Here is a 22,919-nt window from a genome sequence, read left to right as displayed (position 1 = left end):
ATCTTGGCGCGGAGGCGGCCGGCGGTCACCGGGACGAAGGGGGTCGTGTCGCTGCCCGCACGCCCGCCATGCTCTCCCGCCTCGTCCTCCGCGCCGGTGAGCCGGGATGAGGGGGAAACGCCGTCTCCTCGGGGTGGGGGCGGCGGGCGGGGGGTTGTCCTGGCTGGGTTCTGCCCTGACGCGCTTTCCGCCCCTCTTCTTCCCTCAGCCCCGGCCGCGCTGAGGAGCCTGCCGCCTCCCGTCGCCGTGGGGTGAGTACCGGGAGCTGGGGCAGGCAGCGCTGAGGGCTCGAACCCCCGGCTGCGGCCTGGCGGTGCCTCGAGTGCGCCGGGCGGCCCGGGCTGGCTGCCGCCCCCTCCTAGCGACGGGCCTTGGGGGCGCCTCAGAAACCTGCCGGTCGTGGCTTTTAAATAAGGTTGTTCCGGGGTTTTGGCTTTATCTTCCCAGTTAAGGTTGCGGGTTTATAAAACAGTTACGGTCGGAAGGAGTCTCTGGAGGTTACGTGGTCCCACCCCCCTTCCTCAAGGGAGGCGTGTCTGGGGGATGCACACACCCCCCCCCCCCGCCCCCCCCAATTTGAAATGCGTTTGAGCCTCGTTTAAGGGTGTTTTGGAGTTTGTTTGTTTTTTTTTTTTTTTAATAAAAAGCTTAATAGAAACTTTCTCATTATTTATAGCGTATTGCACACCACAAGACCACTGCATACGAGTCAGCAGTGTTTGGCTCCTTTGCCACCTCTGCCTGAGAAAGGAGGCGAAGTGCGTTATGGTTTGATCCCTGAGGAGTTTTTCAAGTTTCTCTATCCTAAAACAGGAGTTACAGGTTAATGTTTACTTCTATTTTTTAAAAAAATATGTGTTTAGTTAGGCTTATTTAGTTCTCTCCACCACTTCTGGCTGCTGAAAAGGTGAGATGTCGGGGGGAAATTATTTTTTGTATGTGCAGAAAGGGGTTGTGAAGAATGAGGCAGTGCAGCACTTCCTGGCTCTAAAGCTGGGCACCTGTGCTTGAAATAAAGGCTAAAAGAATGTCATGAGTTAGATCTTACAGGAAGGTTTATTTGCCTACTGTCCCTCAGAGCCTTTAGATGAGGGATTTTTGCCTGTTTGTGAATGTCCCATGCAAGGTGCAAGTTGCTTCCCCTACTGGTGAGTGGCCTCGTGACACCCTTCCCCTTGGTGGTATTGGCTTTTTACTTTTTGTTGTGGTAAAAGAGATCCCTTCCTGATCTTCTTGTAGGCCTTAAGCTAGCTGCCCCTTAGGTGTTGGACTTCAGTGAGCCTCTTTCTGCTTTGTTCCAATAATGCTGCTTTCTTTTTTCCTTAGGGCCTTACATGCTGGGAACTGGACTCTTGCTTTACTTGCTCTCTAAGGAAATCTATGTCATTAACCACGAGACAGTTGCAGCCATCTGCATATTATCAGTCATCATTTACGGCGTGAAAAAATATGGGTCTGATGTAGCAGCTTTTGCTGACAAACTTAATGAGGTAAGAAAAGAAACCAGAACCTAACTTTGTAGTAGTTAATAACTGTTCTAGGTTACCTCCTTAAATATTTAAAGGAATACTGTGTCCAGGCTGTCACAAAAATCTGAGTCTGGCACTGTCAGGGTGTTGCTTAAACGAGGCAAGTTTGAGGTGTTAGGCTGGTATTGTTACATACACCTTCAAAAATAAAACACCTCATACCAGCACAAATGATTTTTTTTTTTTTTTTTTTTTAAAGTACGATTGATTGTGAACTCTAATTCTTCCATCTTGGCATCCTTTAATCTCAACCCTGGCCCGATCCAGCTCATGCAGACATTTCTCAAATCTTACTGCAGAATTTCAGAAGTTAATTGCAGACCAGTTGCTTCCCTTGCATCTTGCTTTCACTCTGAAGCACGTTTTTGGTTTCTTTCAGGAGAAAGTTGCTAAAGCTTTAGCCGTGAAAAACGAGACTATTCACGATCTCGAGACTGCCATTGAAGAGGAGAAGAAGGAGCAGTGGCGGGTCGAGGGCTGTAATTACCTCTTTGACGCGAAGCGGGTACGCAGTCCCAGCTCGGCTGCTGGCGTCCACCACGTGCTCTGCTGCCCGCTCTGGGAGCCTCTCGCGTGGCCAAGGAGTAACGGACCGTTTGCCCTCTGCCTGATGCAGCCAGGGCAGGTTCCGCTGCCTGATCCCGTATAGGAGGTGCGGTGCTGCTGGCTGGTGTTCTTGCCAAACGTTAACCCTTTGGTCTCGTCCTCTGTCTCTAGAACAACATTGCGATGTTGCTGGAAGCGAATTACCGAGAAAGGTTACTGATGGTGTACAACGAAGTAAAGAAAAGGCTGGACTATCAGGTGGCGATGCAGAACCTGAAGCGTCAGAAGGAGCAAGATCACATGATTCAGTGGGTAGAGAAGAGTGTTGTTCAGAGCATCACCCCTCAGCAGGTACTCGCTTGTCTTCATCCGCCTCACGTTTTATCTGCGCCAGTACCTGCTGTCCAGTGACTCTGGCTTAAGCCGGGAGGTGACAGGTCCTCTTGGGGTGACTTCTGAGCGTGGCTGCAACGTGTCCCTGCTGCTGGCTGGGAGCAGCAAGCCCAGCTCCTGGGCACCGGGTGCTTGCGTGGCTGGTGCTTGAAGCTGGAAGCACACGTGGTGTTTGTGGTCGCAGCGTGGGGCTGAGCTCCAAGGGATGAGGTGTGGAGCCGACGGGTCAGGGAACTCGCTTGTAAAATCCTCGGTGTAAGGCTGTGGAGCTGAGATCTGCAGTGGGCTCGAGATGCTCTTCTCTCAAGGAGTGGAGCCGAGAACAAGAAAACCTGTTCCTGGCACTGCATGCAGGTGCTCTAACGTGGGTGGTGGTTTGGATTTGAATGTCTGACCTCACGAGCTATAATTAAATCTCTTTTAATCTGTAACTCGCGGGTCTGAAAAGGGGTATCTAGAAGGCACTAGAATGTCTGTCCTGCTTGTTTAAATGTGTTTCATAAAGTCTTTCTTCTGAAAGCCGTTCCCCTTTCTTTTGCAGCAGAAGGAGAGCATTGCAAAGTGCATTTTGGACCTGAAGGCGCTGTCGAAGAGCGCGCAGGCAGCGGTGTAGCCACGTCCGATCCACGGCTCCGTGCCCGTGCGCCTCGTTGTTTACTGTTGGAAGCTGTCTGATTCTGAAGTCTCATTAAACAAACCAACCAACCGCTTTGCTGTCGTTCACTAGCAGCAGCAATTGTTGTTTCCTCTTTGCGTTCGGAGGAGCTGGACTGGTCCCATAGCCCGCTGCTGGCGGTTTATAGCGGGGAATTACTTGCCACAGCAGCACGTGCCGTTCTCTTTGGTCAGGAATGCTTCCAGAGTGAGAAATAGCGGTGTGAATACAGCGATGGGTTTTTATTTTGGGATGCGGTGTGGTAGCGACTGCAGATGCCTTCTGTAGTTCTAAACATGATCTAAAGCCACAGTGAGTGCCAGTGCTCCCATTCCCCCGGTCCAGTCCATGGAGGTACTCGGAATGTGTCCTCGTTTTAAAAATGGACTGAAACCCCCACTTTCATAACAAATAGTGACGGAAGTGTCTTTCTGCTCTGTGGGAAAGAGGGTGTAGCTGGCAGGAAATGTATCGAAAGCTACTGGAGAACTTGGCTTCGACTGAACCTGCCAGTATTTCGTTTGAGACAGTGAAATGGCTAAGTTTGTTCTAGAGGGTGTTTTTTCTGGATTTTCATAGGAAAAAAAAAAGTTGCTTGCTTTTAAAGTTTTTTTTGTGTAATAAGGAAAATAGTTTTCTGTGTATTATGGTAATACACAGTGTAAGCTTTTTCATTTTCTTTTTATAGGCAACTGTCTCCCTGAAGGATTTTGTTGTATCACCAGTGTTGCAGCTGAGCAAAGCCCTTCCCTGGGCTAATCCCATCCTCTCTGCCTTGGGAAGCCATTTACGTAGTGAATAAGCTGAAGTAAGCAGACGGGGCGTGCTTACGTGCCTCTCGTAGGTGGGGTGGTACTACAGGAGGGAAATGGTTATTTTTAGTGGAGTTAGTAAAATAGCACCGTTTCCTACACTGTTCAACAGTTTGCCCCCCAAAAGGTGTTCTTTAGAGGGGAGGACCTTACCTGAAAGCAGGCTAACTGAAGCTGACTCCTTTTAGATCAGCCGTTGCTGAGAATGCAGGTGTCTTTCATAGTTTCCTGTTTCTTTTAATAAAGTGAAGTTGCTCAACTTCCATATTTGTGCAACTCGGCATTTGAGTGACGCTTGGGCTGTAACGGAGCTGGGCAGAGATTCTGCCCGCGGCGCCGGCGGTTACGGGGCTGCGCTGTGCACCGGGGGCTTGGCAGCGGGGCGGCAGCTCGGCGGGGCCAGGTAAGGTGGAGCCGTGTCGCTCCCTGTTCCCTTCTCCCCGCAGGCACCGCGGGCCGCCGGGCCTGGCGCAGGGAGCGGGGAGGTCCCACCCCTCTGGCGCTTGTGGAACATGGGCAGCAGCGGGCGAAAAGATGTTGGCAATGGAGAAGGGGATGTTGGCAGCGCTTCCACGCCGTGTGGGGAGAACAGCAGGGTAGGGATGTTGTAGTGGGCTGGTATTGCCCTGTCTTTAAGGGGTGCCTCCAAATCTGAGAAGATTCCTGCTTTGGTGGAAAAGGTCAGTGTAACTTGAGAACTAAAAACTTAAAGGGGCGTTTTTTTCAAAGCTTCTGGTTATGAAAAGGCTCACAAAGTTCACTCAGTTGTAGCTGCTGCAGTAACACCACCGTGGTGCTTTTTTTAGTTCTTAAATGTACTCCATCCTCTTGAATTGGGCTGGTGATCTCCAGAGGTCCCTTCCAACTCCTGCCGTCCTGTGAAAGAAGGCAGCGTGTTCACCGAAGTGTGGTGAACGTGCGCAAGCGTGCACAGGAACAAGACATTGGAAAGGGGGATTTGTGCTGAGTAATTGTGGTTTTGCTGCTGTGGCTTTGTGGCAGTTTGTAGAAGGTGCTTGGAAAATTGATTAAAGTCTGTGAGTTAGAAGAGGGGGACAGGTTCGTTTTGCTCTAGGGTGTGTGTACGTTTATGTATATAAATATAACTTTTTTTTTTTTCCCCTCCCCTCCTTTTAGCTTCTCTTACTGTTCATTAGTGTTTGGAGAAAATGGGAGGTGGTTCCTCAAAAGCAAATGCAGGTATTTTTTTCTTCAAGGAATTTTCTTAAATGCGGTGTTCTTGACCAAGTCGATGCTGTCCTGACTGAAAAGGGGCTGCTGGGGGCGTAGCTGAGCAGGAGATTTGTGCGTCTGGGGAAGAACCCACGGCTGCCAGAGGCTGCTGTGGGACAGTAGTACTGTGAATAACTTCTTTTCTACTTGGTGTTTCCCCTTTCAGCCCCTGATAGAGAAATGTTGCACTTATAATTATTTGAATAGGTCTGTGCCTCGGTGCGGTTCTTGTTGCTTCTGATATTACGGGAGAAATTAACACGCTTTAAACCCAGGTTTTGATATGTTTTTTTCTGTTCGGTTCCAGTTACACCAGAACCCATTTTCACCACTGTCCCCGTACATACCACTGTATATACCTCTACAGCTGCCTTGAAAGCTTCAGAAGTCAAATGCTGGATTGATGAGTAAATGCTCCACCTTTATTTCCTGACTTCAGACCCCGTCCCCTGAGACTGCAGGCTCCTTCTGCAGTGGAGGGGTCGTGTGTAATGCATTTCATGTCTTGGGGTTTTGAAAGGTTGCTTACAATTTCTTAGTCTGTGCACTAAGAGCCTAGTTCCGAGGGATGTGTAATGCAGATACACGCCTTTTGATCTCAGGGGGCTTGGGACAAACGGTGTGTTACATTTCATAAAGTCTGGTGAACCTGAGCACTGCTGATTCTTCAACGCCTCTCGTAAAACTGGGGATTCTGACACAGTTTTCTGTATATCAACAGCCGTGAAATCCTCTACGTGTCGCTAGCCTTTCTCTCTGGCCTCCTGTCGACCCTTCTGGTTTTTGCAGTTATCTGCCTCTGCCGAAAAAGTAAGTGTCCCAGCGGAGGGGCCAACGGCAGCATGAGGATCCAGGCCTGGTGGCAGAGAGGTGCTGCGCACCTGAGCACGGATGGTGCTGAGCCTCCCTGCTCTCCGGGCTGCATCGTGCAGCACGAGGGTTTCAAAGCCGCTTCTACAGATCATGTCTCCTGGAATAACTAACGTATCGATGAACAGGTCACTCCTGGCAGGAACTCCTCACAAACCATCCCAGGGGCTGTTTTCAGGGGAGGATTAACTTTAGCCCCGATGAGTGTGGCGGCTTTTGGCGGGTGTGTTTGTTTGGGGGGTTTTCTGTCCTAATACCAGCCACGCAGAGTTCTCACCAAAGCCCTCAGCGGCTTTCATCCCAGCCGCTTCCACCGGGTGGGCAGGGACTTGGGCTGCCCAAGCGCTCGCCTGGCAGCAAAGCTCTGGGGCGACGCCTAAGCCACGCGCTCGCTGGTGCTGCTCTGTCACCCCGCTCGAGCCTCTCCTGCGCTGCTGTCCCCAGGCGGTGCAGACGGCTGAGGCGGGTATCCCTCTCCTTCCCAGAGTATAAGAGATCCCACCAAGACTTTCAAGAGCAAGTTCCCTCCCAGGCAGCGACTGAGGAATCTGCGATGAACAGCCAGGTAAAGGGCACGTACTAGAAATAATAGTCATCGTGGAGAAGCTTAGGTTCTTGATAGAAGGGTAAACGTTAATTGAGGGGGGGCGAGGTTTGCTCTTACGAGGCTGGAGTGTTAGCCAACAGTTCTTCTGGCTGAGGTAAAATGCTCTCTTTTGTGCAGCCAGCGCTTCAGCCCGTGTTTGTGGGAGTTCAGGGAGTCGCCTGAGGAGGTGCCTGGACAGCAGTTCCTACTGGGAAGGCTGTTCCTCCTCTGTTACCAGAAGGGCTCAAGTGCCATACTCCACACATGTTTCAAGGATTCTGGGGCTTGACTAAACCACTGATTAGGCAGGTTAGGGGAAAATCTTTCTAAAGGGCAAGCATTTTGGCAGTTTTCCTTCATGTTATTGATTCCTTGGAAGCCCCTAATGCAGAGTCGACCCAGGATCCTGAGCTAGACTGACAACTGGTCTGAGCCAGCGCAGCGTTTACTGCTGTCCCATGTGCAGGGACAGGCTGTGACTGCTTATGGTCTGTAGTGCGGAGGACAAATTAAGAGCAGGACATTAATGCTGAGATGTGATACTTGCCCACTCTAATGTTTGTGGCTTCTTTCACGTCCCCAGAATGAGGTTGCCTACAGCAGCGTGGTCTTCCAGCGGAATCGGACACCAATGGCTGTGTGATGGTGAAGGTTCTGTTGAAATGAAGATGCTTGCACTTTCTGAACATCAAATGCTACCAGAATGTTCTATGAAGGCCCGTAGTGCTCTGAGAAATGCCAGCGCTGCCGTATGTAACACCAGCTCATTTTATAGCTATTAGGGGAAACGAAATGTCTCCTGTTCCAAACTGCCAGCCAAGGGTTGTGGGCAAATTGCTTTTTATACGGTATTTCCTCATCTGTGGAAATCTCAGTGAGTCCTTACAATACACTTGTGAAATTCCCGTCTGCGTGTTTGCAGTTGCTTTGAACTACCAAAGAGAACCGAAAAATGGGAATGTTGCTCTGCCTGTTCATGCCTGTGCCCTTATGTTTCCCTCTTCTGTCACCGGCTGTAGCATTTTTCTTGTTTTCTTGATTGCCAAGTGCTCCAATTAGTTATTTTCTGCTTATTGAAGTTACGGTGATGAAATGTTTGTATGCAAATGTCTGCTTCCTGATTGGGCCACATAAATTCATAATCGCAGTGTGACAGTTAAAACTTCTGGAAATGTTCATGTATGTGTTATTACCCCTAGTATTCTAAATACATTGTAAAAAGTTAAACATCATCCCCTTTTCGTAAACGGGGGAGTAAGTTTCCACTAGTGACTCAGTCTTGGCAGCCACGGGGAAGCTTCTCTGCGTGTTCCTGTGCCCACGGACGGGAGGTTTGTCGTCGGAGCAAGTACAGCGACCTCCGCCTGCCCCACGCTTCTGCAAGGCTGTGGGTCGGAGCGGAGCTTCGGGCCGCCTCGGCCCTCTGGGCTTCCGAAACCTCCTCGTTTCTGGTCACCAGAGGGTGTGAGATTCCTGCGGGTATTTCTCTTTTTCTGAAATGCAGCTGCTGTAACCACCTCTCCAGCGGAACCCCTTGGGCTGGACAAGTGCCTGGGGTCCTCCTGCCGCCGGAGAGCCCGGCTGGCCTCCAGCCAGCGGGACGGATGTGCCGCCTGATGGCAGCACGAAGCCGCAGCTGGGTTGGGCTCCATCCAGCCGGGTTTGGGGTCTTCCCCACCAGCCGCCCCCAGAGCCGGGGCTTCCCCCCCCCCCAGCTCCGTTGGGCTGTGCAGCCTCCGTGACCGCAGGGGCTGGTGGAAGGCTGGGGCCCACTGGGAACCAGCTGCACCAGCACCTCCTGAAATCCGGCCTCAGCCGTGCCCTGGTCAGGGTGGTGGCTCTTCTGCGGGGTCGGGAGTGGAACTTGCAGGTAACGGCACAACAAAGGCTGCTCTCATCCCGGCCGTCAGAGTTTCTTCAAGCATGTTTAATAAAGGAAATGCCGTGTTACTGTGCAGCTGCTGAGAGGTTCATGAGGGGTGATTGTGGTTGGTGCACAATTTTCTTTAGTTATTTATCTTTAAAATTAGTAACGATGTTATTCTGCTGCCTGACGGCAACTGAGAAATAAGACAGTTTGAAAATTTACCTGGCTTGCACAAACGTTACTTCGCCAACGCTGCCTTCCCCTGTTAGAGGCTGTTGGATCCTGCGTTAAAGTGTAAGAAAAGCTGACTCGCCACCTAGGAGAGCAGCTAGGGTGTTGGGGTTTTCAGGTAGATGTTTTCTCACCGTGAATTGTACCGAGACCTGTCACAACCATTTCACCTACTTTGTGGAACGTTACTAACCGCAGCGCAGCAATTTTGTGTGCCTACCTGGAGAGCACAGTGTGGTACGGCCCTCAGAGATGGGGGGTGACAGAGAGCCTCTTGCTTGTTACGTGGCTGCTAACGAGTCCCAGACTCATCCCAGAGCATCCGTCCGTCTCTCCCTTTCCTATGCCGAGAGCGCTGTAGAGTCATGCACGGCTTTTCCTGGTAGCCATCAGCCAACTCTTTGTTTTGGAGAGGAATTTGGGACAACTGCACCTGCCAATTGGAACAGAGGAGGGGTTGTGTCCCCTTTGTTTTGCCATTCAGGCTCTCCTGTTTGCACCATTTCAGTAATGGTATTTCATCTAGAGGTGTCTGTGTTTGTGGTCTCCCTAAAAACAAACTTTCTCAGCAGGAATTTGCCTGGGTATGGGAAAGTCCAGTACCGATTGTCCAGCCCTGGGAGGGTGGGTTGAAACGGCTCACGGGTTAAACGGTGCTTGGAAGGATGCATGGACAGCAGTGGCCTATGACATTCCTTGGCATTTTTGGAGTTGACATCTGGTTGCAGTGTTAAAAGGGTGGATTGTTAGAGCTCCAGCAGTGATGTTGACAGGACTGTCGGGCTGCGCTTCCCTCAGCCAGCGATGAGTCAGATCTTGTAGGAGAGCTGAATCCTTTGCTCTCCCTGGGTGATGCTTGTATGCACGTGGACTGTCGGTATGTGCCTTCGCCCATCCTCACAGCTAGTTTGGGCATTATTCAGCCTGTTCGATCTCTGCCTGGGGCTGAAGCCACAACTATTTCCAGAGTAACCGCTGGAAGCGAGAACCAGGGACCCGGAGTAACCGCTGGAAGCGAGAACCAGCGACCTGCAGGAATATTTTCCAGCCAGCACCACCTCTGGCAGAAGCCCCTGATGAAAGCAGGGCAGCTCCTCCTCCGGTGGCCTTACGGAGAGGGGCCGGGTCCAGCTGCGGTGAGCATCCTGCTTTGCCGCTGGAAGGTGAGCTGTTGCCTGGGGCTCCCTCCCGGGGGGCTGTGCAGGGTCAGGCAGCTGGCTGAGACCGCTCTCCTTTGCAGCTTGCTTTCGGGAGGCAGGAGAGCGTCCCCTGCTCTCAGCCCTCTCTGTTTTCTGTTCTTTCTCTGTATCCTTATGCCTCGTTCTCTCGGAGTTTGTCGGGCAGCCTGCTAGGAATTTGGGGCAGTGCTGCTCCCTCTCTTCTCAATTTCTCCAAAATACATAGGCAAAGTTTGCTGTGCGTCATTCTAATGAATAATTTTCTGATCTTTGGGTGGGGCCTGTTTTTGTGCTGAAAGCAATCAGTTCTATCAGCCGATAATGAGAGATCACGGAGCAGAATTCTGATGTACTTATGCAGTGCCTCCTTTGGTGTCCTGTTTATTAATGGAGCTGAACTGTGTAACAGGGCAGAGCTTTGGCCCGTGACAAGGGTTACATCAGATAACAAATTGCGATGCCTGATCTCAGCTAAAGGAGCAGATGCCAACCCTTTCTGAGATAAATAACAGAATGATGTGCTCCCTTTTCTGCTTTTTCTAGACCACTTTGGTTATTTAAAGATGGACAAAAAAGAGCCTGGTCTTTAATAACCTATTTGCACCTTGACCCGTGTTCCCTAAAAGCAGGCTGTGTGAGCTGTGGTGTGATATTTACTGCGATTTCTGTGCCGGCACGCCTAGTCAGGACACTGACTGAAACAGCGTGGAGATTTCATGCAGGCTGCTTTTTTGATTGTCATGGGAGATAAGCAGGCTGAGTTAATACAAAATCCATCTAGTATTTATTGTTATGCATGAAAATGTGACAACACTGACTGCAGCACAAATTGACCAAACTCAAATTTAGTCTAAATTGACAGAGAAGACAAAGGGCACAAGAACAGTCAGTGAGGACGTGCCAGGACTGAGAGCTGCTGTATTGCCAACAACAAAGAACACCTTTATCCTATTTTTCAGTGAACCCAACCAATCCTTATGTAAAAACCCAAACAACACTGGACAAAATTTCTCTTCAGTATCTCTTCTGTATTTGAAACCAATACAAAGACATATATAGACACATAAACACATACACCTTTAGTCTTCAGATCTGTAACAGGTTGCTACAAACCAACTGTTCTTCAGGTTTACAGAGGAGCCTTGCAGCAAATTACATCGAAATCGGGTGTTAAGAAACCAGCTTGTGAATGTAGGGAGAATTAAGCATGGGAATATGGTGTGCAGGAAGAATCCCCAAATGTATGGTTTTTAGTAACAAGTTTTGGAAACGTGTCCTTGATGGTTTTGCGATGGTCGATTCTATCCTTGGACAGGCAGCTGGGGGAGGAGGGGAGAACTTAAAGATATCACTAGTTTATTTTTTGACAGTTATGGCATGCTCCCCTGTCCCCCGTGTGTCTCACTAATGAATAGCTTCAGTGTGCTCGGCAGGTCGGCTCTCGCTGCTGCTCTATGTCTGAGGTCGATCTTGCAGGCTTGGGGAGGGGGAGCGTTGTCTTAATTGAAGAGCAGCGAAAGTCTCCCACTGGCAGGAGCTCCCCCAAAGAGGAGGAAGGTCAGCAAAGTCAGTGCAGCTTCTGGCCTTCCAGCTGAGATGGTCAGCAGCAGGACCTTTGGCAGCGGTGAGGGTAACTTCACAACGCAGGTCCTCTGCAGGTGGAAGGGTCGCAGGAGATGCTGTAGTTTTATTTGCCTGGTGCCACTGGACTAAAAAAAAAAGTCAGGGCAAGTCTGGCTGTGTGTGAGCAGAGGGCCTATAACTGGGCAAAAAGAGAAATCAAAATTATAACAGACTTCTCAGCCTTGAGTTAGAACTAGGAAAGTGCAAGCACTGGTTTTTACCAGCTAGTCATGGATCCAAGCTGGGGAGCTAGGAGTAAAAAGTCTGCCTCGTTAACAGTGCTCTGGGTCGCTGGTCTGCCAAATAGTGCTCCAGCCAATAAATAAAAACTGGAAGGTCCTGTGAGATGAGGTTCTTGCCTGGCAGATCTGGGCTTGGTGCTGCGACCACCGAACAGAATTCTCGGGGGTGCAATAATGCAGACGATGATAAAGGATCCTTTCGGGCTTAAGGTCAAATGCACATCAGCTTGAGTGAGAGGAACCGGCCCTTATTGTAAAGCAGTTTGTCAAGAGTAGGAGTAGCTGAAACAGAGCACGCGTTCTCCCATGAGTTTCTTAACAAGGCAAAGTGGTTTGTCAGGGGCCTGAGGCATGCTGCAGGTCAGCTTTCCTTCTTTATGACGGTTGGTCTGTTGTTTGCTCCTTAAGGACTGGGTCTGGTTTTTTGCACAGGATGTAGGTCCTTAAAATTAAAAGGTACGTGTTCTTGAACTTCTTTATTTTGCACGCATAGACAATGGGGTTCATGGCGGAGTTGGCATGGGATAACAGGATTCCCAAGTACATCAAATACGGGGGGATCTGACTCTCAGGGTAGAAGTAGGAAACGCAGTTCATAATGCACAGAGGCAACCAGGACAGCGCAAACAGGAAGAGAACAAGTGCCAGAGATTTGGCTGTCTTGAACTCCTGTCCGTAAAAACCTCCTGCCCCTCTCGCGTTGGTTGTACCTTGACTCAGCTTGGTCCGGATGATGTAAAAGATTTCAACGTACAGAGCGCACATGATGAGCAGGGGGACGAGGGTCCATATGAAGAAGCCGAAGTACACCATGTAATCCATCCGCATCACAGAGGTAAATCGACACCTGAGAAAGTCGGAGTTTCTTGGGTCTGCCTTGTTCCATCCAAACATGGGGACGAATCCTACCAGCAGGGACACAGACCAGCACAAACCCAGTGCCCACCAAACTCTTCTCTCTGTAGTGATTATTTTGTATCTGTTGGGGAAGAAAACAGAAGCGTTTGAAACAGATAAGGATGGCTTCAAGAATTCACGTGTTCAAATAGTAGAGGTTCATTGTTGCAAAATGGGGCGGTAACATTTTGGAGGGGGGGCAGAGGGGAACCAAATCTTATTTTGAGACAAACCCTAACTCTTCATTTGTAATGGCTACTTCGCAGCACCCGTAAGAACTATGCTTAACTTCCCCTCTTTACAATCGGATGTTTTCAGCTATTTTGTTTCTTGTTTCATTATGATCTTAGTGCTCCTCTCGCCTAGATACTGCTTTTCTACTATTAGCAGTCCTATCTTACTTCTAGGCTTCCTTGGGTGTACCTTTCTCTTTACACTTGGTTTATGTCATTTGCAGGACCCAACTGTTCTTTCATTCTTCAATTTTATAGGTCCTTTCCCCATAAAAAAATATTACTTCTTTCATGCTTGAGGTTATGCTTTGAGTTTCTAGCTTACATACTGTTCCATTCAAATATTAAAAAGTAAATGACTTGTTAAGTTAGCCCTTAATAAGCCTCTTATTTCTTTTGTATTTTCAGCACTAAGCACTAAAAGGAATTTTATTTAAAAGACTGACCTCAGAAACCCAAAGAACTCTACAGTACTCTCACCATCCTGCGGAAATAACAAGCCATCTGAAGACCTCAGCAGTTTGACCACAGACTCATCCTGTGACCGAGCTGTGGTCAGCAGTAACACCGAGCTCTCGGCCCCCCACGGACGCCCCGGGGGCTGCCCGGGCTGCATTATGAACTGTAGGCAGCCGTTCCTGCTGTAGAAAGCTCGTCTCAGCGGGTTTGAGGCACAGGTACCTTCTCCGTGTGCAAGCGGGCGTTTGGAGTAAATAGTTCCTAGAGAAGGGCCAAGTTGAGGAGGATGGAGGAGGAGGTGGCACCCCTGGGGCAGCGGCTGGGCATGGGAAAGGCGGCAGGAGCGGGGCGTGCGGAGGGGCCGGCGGTGGTCGAGCGCTCACCTGGTTGGCAGCTTCACTCGCAGGTACCTGTCGATGGCGATGGCCAGGAGGGAGAGGATGGAGGCGGTGGTGAAAACCACCATCAGGCAGCACATGAACAGGCAGGTGTAGAAGGGGACGCTGATGCCCAGGCTCACCACGATGGCCAGGGGTACGACGAGGATCCCCACCGCGATATCAGCCAGTGCCAGGGAAACGATGAAGTACAGGGTCATGTTCTGGAACGTCGAGTTCAGCTTCACCACCCAGATGACCAGGATGTTGCCCAAAGTGGAGAACAAAGCAACCAAGCACTCGGTACTGATGTAAATCCCATCCAGGCTGCTCAGCGCCAGGCTGTCGTTTGGCATGGCGAGCTGCTGGAGATGCTCCCGCCCTGGCTTGAGCTACAGAAGGGAGCATGGGCATCAATGACCATGTGTGGGATTCATCCTTGGTGTACGGTGCTCAGTTGTTCCAGTGACACTCTGGCGTGCAGATCCGTTCCCGTATTTCACATCCTTGGCACTTTGGCAGCAAATTGGCTGTTGCCTTTCTACAGAGCATCGAATACCTCAGCATCCAGGAAACGTTCCCCGCTCTGGACACACCTCCTGAAGCTCACAGCATCCCTTCAGCAGCCTGGTATCCGTAAACGAACTTTGGAAAGCTATTTTGAAGGGAAAATTGGAAGTTTCCCCAAGCCTGCTTACTGGCAACCTGAAAACAATACTTTAACTGCTTCCTCTTCCAAGCCACAGCTTTAGAAATGCGAGAACTGTAACCAGAGCTGACTGTGCAAAGCTGCCAGATATCGCTCTAGATAATCACTCTGCTGTAACTATAGGAAATGAGGCAGCTCAGGGCACGTTAGCAGGGTGTTTTGTTAAGTTCCAATACTTGATTCTTTACTTGGACCTTTCTCAGTCTGACAAGAACACTCGTAATGCAGGTGAGGTTTTCAGTGAGAGCCCTCATTTCTGCAAGAAATCAGTGTGGCGACCGACCAGGTTGTGTTCAGAGGGTGGCATACTTTCCTATGCTTTGTTGGTGGGAGACGGAGAAACTGAGGAGAGGTGTGGGAAGTGATGGGAAGCAGCGGGGAGAGGGAGTGAAAGCTGCGATCCGCTTGCTGCGGGTGAGCCTGGCAGCGCAGCGCCTTGCTCCCAGGCGTGGGTCTGCGGTGAAAGAGCTGCTCCCATTTCAGATGAAACTGAGAAGAGAAGTGAACACGTGAGCTCGTGTCAGCCTGCGAGTGGCGGGGTAGCCTGGCTCTTGGGCGAACAGAGATGCAGACTCTTCAGGAACGAGCAAAGAGCAAGGAAACGACCGGGCGGATGGTGCCACGTTAGTGTAACGAAGCCTTGTGGAACCGCGGGCAGCGTCTGGTTCCCTGGACACTGACTCCTCCGTCTCTTCCACCCAACTTTCTGGCAAAACTGAGGATGGGGAAGTGAAATCAGCTGCGGGAGAAGACAGAGCCAGAAATAAATGAGACTTCTTTATTCTCTGCTGCCAAAAGAGCTGGACAAATTCTGCTTCCTTGAAATCCATGTGAGAGCTGCTTGCTCCCTGACTGGAGGGCGTTTTGGTGCAGTCGCCGCTGGGGAGATGGTGAGCTGCCTGTAGGCAGTCCCAGTCTGCAACCGAACTTGGCTGTGCTGGTTTTCTGATGAAATCTGACACAGGGAATCTGTGGGTGCAGGAGACAAGTCCCGGGAGAGGCACGGGAACGTCACAGCGGGGGTGCGTGCTAGGCTTTTGTAAGCCGAAGGAGTTACTTCTCCGGGAAGTACCTGGGAAGGAGCGGGCAGCCGGCACTTGGCAGCTGGCCGCCGGCCCTGCTTGGGTACGAGCTCCCCACTTCCCTCCCTTGACCACAGCTGCCAGCTCCTTCCTTCCGTTGTCTGCTCCTGCGGCTGCAGCCAGATGCCGCTTGCAGAGGCTGCGGACCTGAGTGACGGGGGCTTTGGCAGGGCCCACCCGCCCCTGCTGCAAACGCAGCTCCTGAGGGCAAGAGCTCGGCGCCGCGGGGGACCTCAGGGGAGCAGCTTGTGCAATAGAGTCCCAAGAAAGCGTTTCTGCCTCCATTTGCCTTTTGCTCGCCCAAAATCCAGCAGAGTGCCTTCAGAGCTGCGCCCCCCCCAGCCCTTCTTTGTGTCAGGGGAGCAGACTGGCTCACTCAAGGTCCCTTGGTCCTGTTTTCTGTGGTGCTACCCCTACGCTGCGTGCTTTAGAGAAGCTCAGAGGCAGAGCGCCGCAGCCGCAGCGCTGCAGGGCCGTGCGCTGGGTAATTCACCCTGCTGGGCAGCACGGAGCACCCAGCCGGGGGGAGCGCATGCGCCTGTGGCTAAAATAGTCTGGCAAGATGGCCACATGCCACAGGTAGCCCCTGTGGTTGGTTCATAGCACGATGCTGCCGCTATATGACTCCGACTCTTCTACAAAAGCGTATGTAAATGTACTGAAACCCCAAGGAGACAGAAAGAAAGATGTTACAGGGTTTGTTACAGAAGGTCTGATAAATGGCCCTTCATCGACAATTTGCTCTACTCATCTTTAGGGAGTTGTGTATGCAGGTTGGGAGGTGTGCAAAACTCTGAAGGAGGGACTTCATTTAAGGCAGGTCAGGGAGGAGCTGGCTTCTGAGCTGGCTGTTGGAGGAAAAAAAAAGAATTCAGCGCCACGTTTCTTACTTTTGTGTCCAAGATGTCCATAGACAGCCTGAGTGTGATCTATATTGCGATGGAGTCTGTTATTGGGATATTTGCAGCAGTGGGCAACGCCTTGGCGATCTGGGCAGTGAAGCTGAACCCAGCTCTGCAGAAGACCACCTTCTTTTACCTCGTTTCCCTGGCACTCGCTGACCTTGCCGTGGGGATTCTTGTCATCCCGCTGGCTGTCTTGATGAGCTGGGGAGTTGTCATCCAGTTCTGCTCCTGCCTGTTTGTGTGCTGCCTGATGATGATCTTTCCTCACGCCTCGATCCTGTCTCTCCTGGCCGTCGCAGTCGACAGGTACCTGAGAGTGAAGCTGCCAACCTGGTGAGTCTGAGTGAAGGTCCTGTCTCATCATCTCTTCCCCATTTCTCTCCTCCCTTATATTTTCCTTCTCCCTTGCTTGCAGCATCGTGGGGCTTCCTGGGCATCGTCGGTTCTCTGAGAGAAACTCACTCAAAGGCAGAGGTTCCCCAAGCGTAGGCAATGGAGCACCAGCAGCCTGGGCCCTCCTGGAAATTCAGCAATACCCGAAAAAAGCTACAGAGAGTCAGGGGAGGGTTGCTCATAAATTTGGATATGCCTGAAGTCTGCATAAGGTGGTGGTCTTTAGGTTTTCCCCTGGGAAGTGCCACACTGCTCTGCTGATGCAGGTCGAAATGAACCCATATTTCCGAGGAAAGGATTTGACCCTGTATTTGTCAGTTCTCATTTGAAAGGGGTCAGTGACCGTTTGGATGTTCCCCTGTAGTTTCAAAACACATTTTAAACGTCAGAAGCTGCTGAGGACCAACTGCACAGAACTGTGCTTAACTTGAATGAGGCCAACCAGAAATGATTGCTTAAAAGCCCAAGTTCCTGAATATTGTTGTAGTTTTGTTGGTTTTTTTTTTCCCTGAAGAATCGCATCTAACATGGCTGATGCTTCCAGTCCACCCAGGTACAGGGCAGCCATCAAGAAGAAAAGGGTTTGTGTGATTCTGGGACTCTGCTGGCTTGTGTCTGTGCTGGTGGGGCTGGTCCCCATGCTGGGGTGGAACCAGCACACTGACGGCTCCAGCTACGTCGAGTGTCACTATTTGTCTGTGATGAGAATGGATTATGTGGTGTATTTCAGCTTCTTCGCCTGGATCCTCCTTCCCTTGCTCATCATGTGTGTCCTCTACACCGAGATTTTCTACATCATGTAGGCAAAACTAAGCCTGAGCTCAGCAAGTCCCCCAGGAGGAGGAACGGCTTGTGGGAAGGAATACAAAATGGCCAAACATCTGGCCCTCATCCTCCTCTTGTTTGCGGTGTCCTGGCTGCCTCTGGGCATCCTGAACTTCATTTTGTACTTCTGCCTCTCCTGCCCCATCCCGCAGCCTCTGATGTACCTGGGCATCCTGCTGTCTCATGCCAACTCAGCCATGAACCCTGCCGTCTACGCCTTCAAAATGCAGAAGTTCAAAGAAACGTACGCTTCCATCGTGAGGACTTGCATCCCGCTCCAGAAGTCGGAGCCGGTTGTTTCTAGCGCAGAGCACGGAGCGAACCTGGGCGCCAGCACCGTCTGAGCTGTGTCCTGCTCGCCCGTCTGTCCGAGCTGGATACCAGCACTGAGACGGCGTGGGAGCAACGAGGGGTGGGGGGAAACGGCGCAGGCACCAGGACGTGTTTCTCTGACCGTGCACGCCGGGTCACCGGCTGCGTGTGCATTTCTGTGCCGAGCTAACGAAGCTCTGGGCAGTGCGATGCTGAGCTCGGGTTCCCAACAACGTCCCAAAGCAAAAAACCTCCTTTGTGTTTCCGAGGCCAAAGGTGTGAGGGGTTCGGAGCAGAGTGGCAGCTCAAGGGGGGAGTGCTGGGTGCAGGGGAGAGGTTAGTGTTGCTCACGCTTGCGGGTGTTTTGCTCTGAATAAAAAGCATTTCTGTGCCCTGGGGCAGGCGGTGGGGTTGGGCAGAGCCCAGGCACCAGCCAGCAGCTCCTGGGAGGCAGCAGCAGGTCCCCGTGGGTCCGAGTCCCAGCTGGTGACCTGAGAAGATGCGGGGTCTTCCTCCCCCTCCTGGGGCACCCATTTCCCAAACCCCGGCTGCCTCTCTGGGTCTGGCCCAAGTCTTTCTGCAGCTGCAGGGTGAGCCGGGGCAGGAGCCACCTCTGCAGGAGCTCAGACTGACCACGAAACGCAGCGCGAGGCTCTTGCACGCAGCCCACGAGCGTGAACCGCAGGCTGACAGGAGAGCTGACATGAGCCCTTGGCCCTGCTTTCGCCCCTGCGAACAGCTCTTCCTTTAAGAGTATTTGCTTTGTCTTTTCAGCTCTATTTAAGGAAGCTGTTTCTCAGATCGGTGGAGCTACAAAGAAATGCTCTGGCGGGCTGCCACAGCACAAACCTCTCCATAAATGCCAAGATACTATGGGCTGCAACAAGAAGACAGACCCTGGCTGCCCGATTTCTGGTTTCACAAGGAGCAGCACAGCCAAGTGCAGTCAAGGGGACCCAGGCCTGGGCGCTGGCTCAGAGGCCAGCTGCTGGCAGGAGAGTGCTTCACCGTCTGAAGATGCTCTGACCCGGCTGAATGAGGCAGCAGCACCCACTTGTGGAAAGGTGCTTTGGAACAGCAGGAAAACGAGCGGCCTTTGCGCAAGGTTTTTTTTGCACCAGCCCGTAAAATGTTAATAGCACTGGATCAGCTTTTTCTTAGAAGGCAGGTGCTTTCCCAGGGGCAGACTGTCTAAACGATGCCCGCGATGCTGCTGGTGCTGCCAGGGCACAGGCTGTAGGTTTTCTTTTTGTCTGTCCTTTTTAGCAGCTGTGGACCGGAGTTGTGTGCAGAAAAACGCCCGTCTTCAGTGACCCCGTGTCCGTGTGCCTGTGCAGGTGTGTGACCTGGCACTGGAAACCCGCTGGCGCAGAGGGAAGGGGTCTGCTTCGTACCCAGACGGCACAGTGCGCTGAGCCCACGTTCCCTGGGCTGTTGGTGAGGCGAGAAATGCCTCATCAGCTCGTTGCACAGCCCTCGGGGCAGCTCGCACAAGGGGCTGCTGCAGCCGCCGCTGCGAGCGGAGGGGACTGGGCTGTGGGGTGCTGCCCCAGCTCGCCCCACTTCTGCGGAGGAATAAAAGACCCAAAGGGAACAAGCCCTTTGGGCCCCCGTCCCCGCTGATGCAGCCGCGGGCGATGCCGTTGAACCCAGCTGAGCTGCACCTGCCCTCGCTGGGGCCGAACCGGGGTGTTTCCGACCTGCACCCCCTGTTCCCACGGGGCTCCTGCCGGGGAAGGCACAAGGTGTGCTTATGTTCTTTGGACGTTTCCTCCGCCAGGCAGCATCTGTTTCCTGCCCTAAATATGAAAGAACCAGGTTGTGGGGCTGCTGCGGCGCCTCTGGCACCAACGGGGGACGAGCCAGTGCCCTTCCGCCGGCTCTGCCCCGCACGAGGGCAGCGTCGCCCCCAGCCCAGGGACTCCCCGGGGGGCTGCGGGTCCTGCGTCCATCCTTTCAGCCCCACGTCCTCCTTCCATGGGCGCTTGGCTCTTCTCCCACAGCCCTCCTTCAGCCCCAGCGTCAGCAAACCCCAGGCTGGAGGTTTTTACGGCTTGCAAAGTGATTAAACACTCCCTGCGCAGCGAAGCCAAATGGGGCCGGAGCGTGGGATCAGGGAGAGTTTTGGTGTGGAAACCAGCTCTGCTCTCCCCTTCTCGCTATTTATTTACAGGCATCCAGGTCCTGACCGAAGGGCTTCCTCCTTTGCTTCTCTACCAAGTTGTTCTCCCGTCAGCACGTGTTGTGCTCTCCCCGAGAGGCTTAGGGAAGCACGGGGCTGAGCTCAGGCAGCGGAGCTCTGAACACTGGTGCGAACAATCCTCTGCCTATCGCTGCGGGTGGCTGCTCTCCCTGCTACTCTCCCTGTGTGCGCGCACGTGTACACACAGAAGGACAAGCTGCCGTAATATTTAATCCTTCTGCTAGACGTGCCAGCGTGGTTGGAGTGTTTGGACACCTTTGGTGCTATGTACGGTAATATTTTTTCATAAAAACAGCTGTGATTTGAAGTAGAGCACCTTGTGCAGGCCCTTCAAGTTGGCCTGTGAGTAAGAAGGATCAGGCTCGGCTGCACGGGGGCCCAGGGTTCATTTTCCATCCCTGCGTGGTGTCTGGCGGGCATTGCTTGAGTGAAGGCAGAGAGTCTGTCAGGCATCTCAGCAGTTGGCTCTGGACAAGTGGGAGGATGATGCTGAGGCGGATGACACAGCCTTCATCAGCCCTGGGTTCATGGCTCTCACTGGGAGCTTCAGCACCCACCGACCCCCAGCCCTCTCCGGTCACCCGGGGCAGCCCTGTCCTTCCCTGCTGTCCAGAGCTCCCAGCTGCAGCTCAGAGCTGCATCCAGAAGTGCTGGTGTGACCCAGCCCGAGGTGGAGGAAAGGACCAGACCCCTCTTTGCTCCCCACCACCTTTCTCTCCCAATCCTGCTGCATGGCACCCAGGTGGCTCTCCTGTCCCCTGCTCCTGCCTGGGCTCTCGGAGCTGGGGCCACCCCCGGAGCACTCGCAGCCCAAGGGAAGCTCAGCCGTGGATTTGCTGCCCCACAAAACTACCCGATGCCCTCAGAGCTCTGCGGAGAAGGCAGCTCAAGGAGAAGACCGTACCCGGGGCAGGTTGGGCTGTGTGCTGGGGCGGCTCCGACGTGGCAGACCCAGGGATGTCGTAGTTCGATGGGGTTAAACAGCTTTTGGGATCCTGATCCCCGAGCACTCGATGGATTTGCCATTTAAAGGCTGTAGTCAGCTTGCTCGTTTCTTGGATGGCTCCAGCGAAAGGCTTCCAGCTATTCCCCCAGGGTCCTCCTACATCCTGGTGAGATAAGGATCAGGAAGGGAACGGTCTATCTGCAATTTCAGCTGCGGCTTTGAGCACAGATTCCCTTTTCACATTGGGGGTGGAGGGGAGGGGAACAGATTTTCTAGAAAAAAAAAAAAAAATTTCTAAGTGACACACAGATGCAGAAAAATCCTGTAACAATGGTCTTGTCGTGTGAGTCAACAGCAACGCCAGCCGCCTTTGTTCTGGTGGGGCTGTAAGACGCTTGCAGGGAGCAGCGGGCAGCCCTGCCCACGCCCCCGCCGGGGGCTCCCAGCCGCCCTCCCGGACCCCGCACGCGGTGCTGGTGTGCCCCGGCCACAGCCGGGCCTCGTCGCTTTGAGGCATCAACGCACCACGCTCTCATTCTGCTTTCCTCGCTTCTGCTCTTGTGCCCGGAGGTGAGGAGGAGTTTGGTTGTTTTTTTTTTCCTGGAAGTTTAAAATTTAGTTTTTACCTTAAAGGAAAAAAAAAAAAACAAACGCAGCAGCTCATAAAGCAAGAGGTGGTGAGCGGCGAGTGCTGTCCTGGCTCTTCCCTGCCTTGGGAGGAAGTGAAAGCAAAGCAGAGAGAGGATGAGAATGTGAAGCAGGGTCACATCTGGTTTAACAGAGGGTGATTGTGGTCTGGTGAATAATGAGCCAGAATGAGAGTCCGGAGCCTGGCAGTGGTGACCAATGTCATCTCACTGCTCTGTGCCTCGGTTTCCCCATCCATGGAAAGAAGAGGGTGACTCTGGTCTCAACAGGGTGCTCTGTGAGCTGGGAAAGGGCTGGACAGGAGTAGGGTACTTTTGGTTTCCTTCTCAAACTTCCCCTTGGGGCATCGTTTCACCTTCCCCTTTGGATATGGGGGCACAGTGGTGTTAAAACCCCTCTGTCTGTATTTCTCGCAGGTGGGGAGACCTGAAGAAACACGTGTCGTCCATCCCCCCCCCGCCACACGTACAGCTCTGCTGAAAGAGAGTTCACTGCCCATAGAATTCAGATTTTGTTCCAAAGATGATTTCAACCCCTGTCAAAAGCAAATTGTCAGGGGAGAATCGGATCTGGAAAGCTCTTCTTCCCTTCCACATCCCGTTCCCCGAGCTTGGACTGTGCTGGAAATCTGGGGATTTCTCCTGGTGACTCCCCCGCAGTGTTCTGAACAGCCGGAAAAGGTGCACATGAGTATCTGCTGCCGGCTGCGCTCCAGTGCAACAGCGGTGCGGAGGCTCAGCCTCAGCTGGTCCTGAATGTTATTTAAAGCAGAGCTGGAGAGTGTGTAACACGCCAGGCTCTGGTAGCACAGCGGGGGCTGGAGCCGGCAGATGATGCTGCGAGACGTGCCGGTGCCCGCGGCAGCCGGTGTCCGGCCGTGGAGCAGCGTGGGACCTCCCGGCCCCTGCGCTGCCCGCAGCACGCGTGTCCGCAGCCTTAGCCCGGGCTCTGACAGCGGGAGAGGTCAGGGTGGTGACAGTGTGAATGGCACGAGGCCCGCGGCAGCCCGGGGGTACGCTGCATCGCTGACGTTCTCTTGGTATTTTAGTTCCTGGGAGAATCTGTGGCTGTGCCCGATTTCTCGAGGAGCGTGCGTGGAGACCTGGGCGCCTCCCGCAGAGGCGGCACGTCCCTCCTCCCCGCCGCTGGGCACCGCGAGCGGGAG

General features: G+C 52.6%; 4 protein-coding genes across 4 annotated transcripts; 3 read left to right on the top strand and 1 right to left on the bottom strand.

Moving 5' to 3' along the window:
• The first annotated feature begins 50 nt into the window (after positions 1-50).
• ATP5PB (ATP synthase peripheral stalk-membrane subunit b) lies at positions 51-3,174 on the top strand. The gene is made up of 7 exons (XM_086476491.1): positions 51-96; positions 209-251; positions 677-822; positions 1,327-1,490; positions 1,909-2,034; positions 2,247-2,426; positions 3,010-3,174. The coding sequence occupies exons 1-7, from the start codon at positions 69-71 to the stop codon at positions 3,079-3,081; spliced, it is 759 nt and encodes a 252-aa protein (XP_086332617.1). The 5' UTR covers positions 51-68; the 3' UTR covers positions 3,082-3,174.
• Positions 3,175-4,993: 1,819 nt separating this feature from the next.
• On the top strand, positions 4,994-7,702 carry C21H1orf162 (chromosome 21 C1orf162 homolog). The gene is made up of 5 exons (XM_086476597.1): positions 4,994-5,135; positions 5,476-5,575; positions 5,890-5,978; positions 6,524-6,603; positions 7,208-7,702. The coding sequence occupies exons 1-5, from the start codon at positions 5,105-5,107 to the stop codon at positions 7,265-7,267; spliced, it is 360 nt and encodes a 119-aa protein (XP_086332723.1). The 5' UTR covers positions 4,994-5,104; the 3' UTR covers positions 7,268-7,702.
• Positions 7,703-12,140: 4,438 nt separating this feature from the next.
• LOC104345629 (adenosine receptor A3) lies at positions 12,141-14,087 on the bottom strand. Its single transcript, XM_009950147.1, has 2 exons — positions 13,738-14,087; positions 12,141-12,744 (listed from the first exon to the last, which is right to left on the bottom strand). Exons 1-2 carry the CDS (start codon positions 14,085-14,087, stop codon positions 12,141-12,143), a joined length of 954 nt encoding a protein of 317 aa, XP_009948449.1.
• Positions 14,088-16,425: 2,338 nt separating this feature from the next.
• LOC104345628 (adenosine receptor A3) lies at positions 16,426-17,989 on the top strand. Its single transcript, XM_009950146.2, is given in 2 exon segments — positions 16,426-16,751; positions 17,365-17,989. Coding segments are annotated over 2 exon segments (951 nt in total).
• The last annotated feature ends 4,930 nt before the right edge of the window (positions 17,990-22,919 follow it).

This window comes from Leptosomus discolor, chromosome 21 (assembly GCF_034619465.1).
Source record: "Leptosomus discolor isolate bLepDis1 chromosome 21, bLepDis1.hap2, whole genome shotgun sequence".
Classification (NCBI taxonomy): Eukaryota; Metazoa; Chordata; class Aves; order Leptosomiformes; family Leptosomidae; genus Leptosomus; species Leptosomus discolor.
The sequence above is the reverse complement of the archived record's forward strand: the minus strand, read 5'-3'. Positions and strand labels throughout refer to the sequence as shown.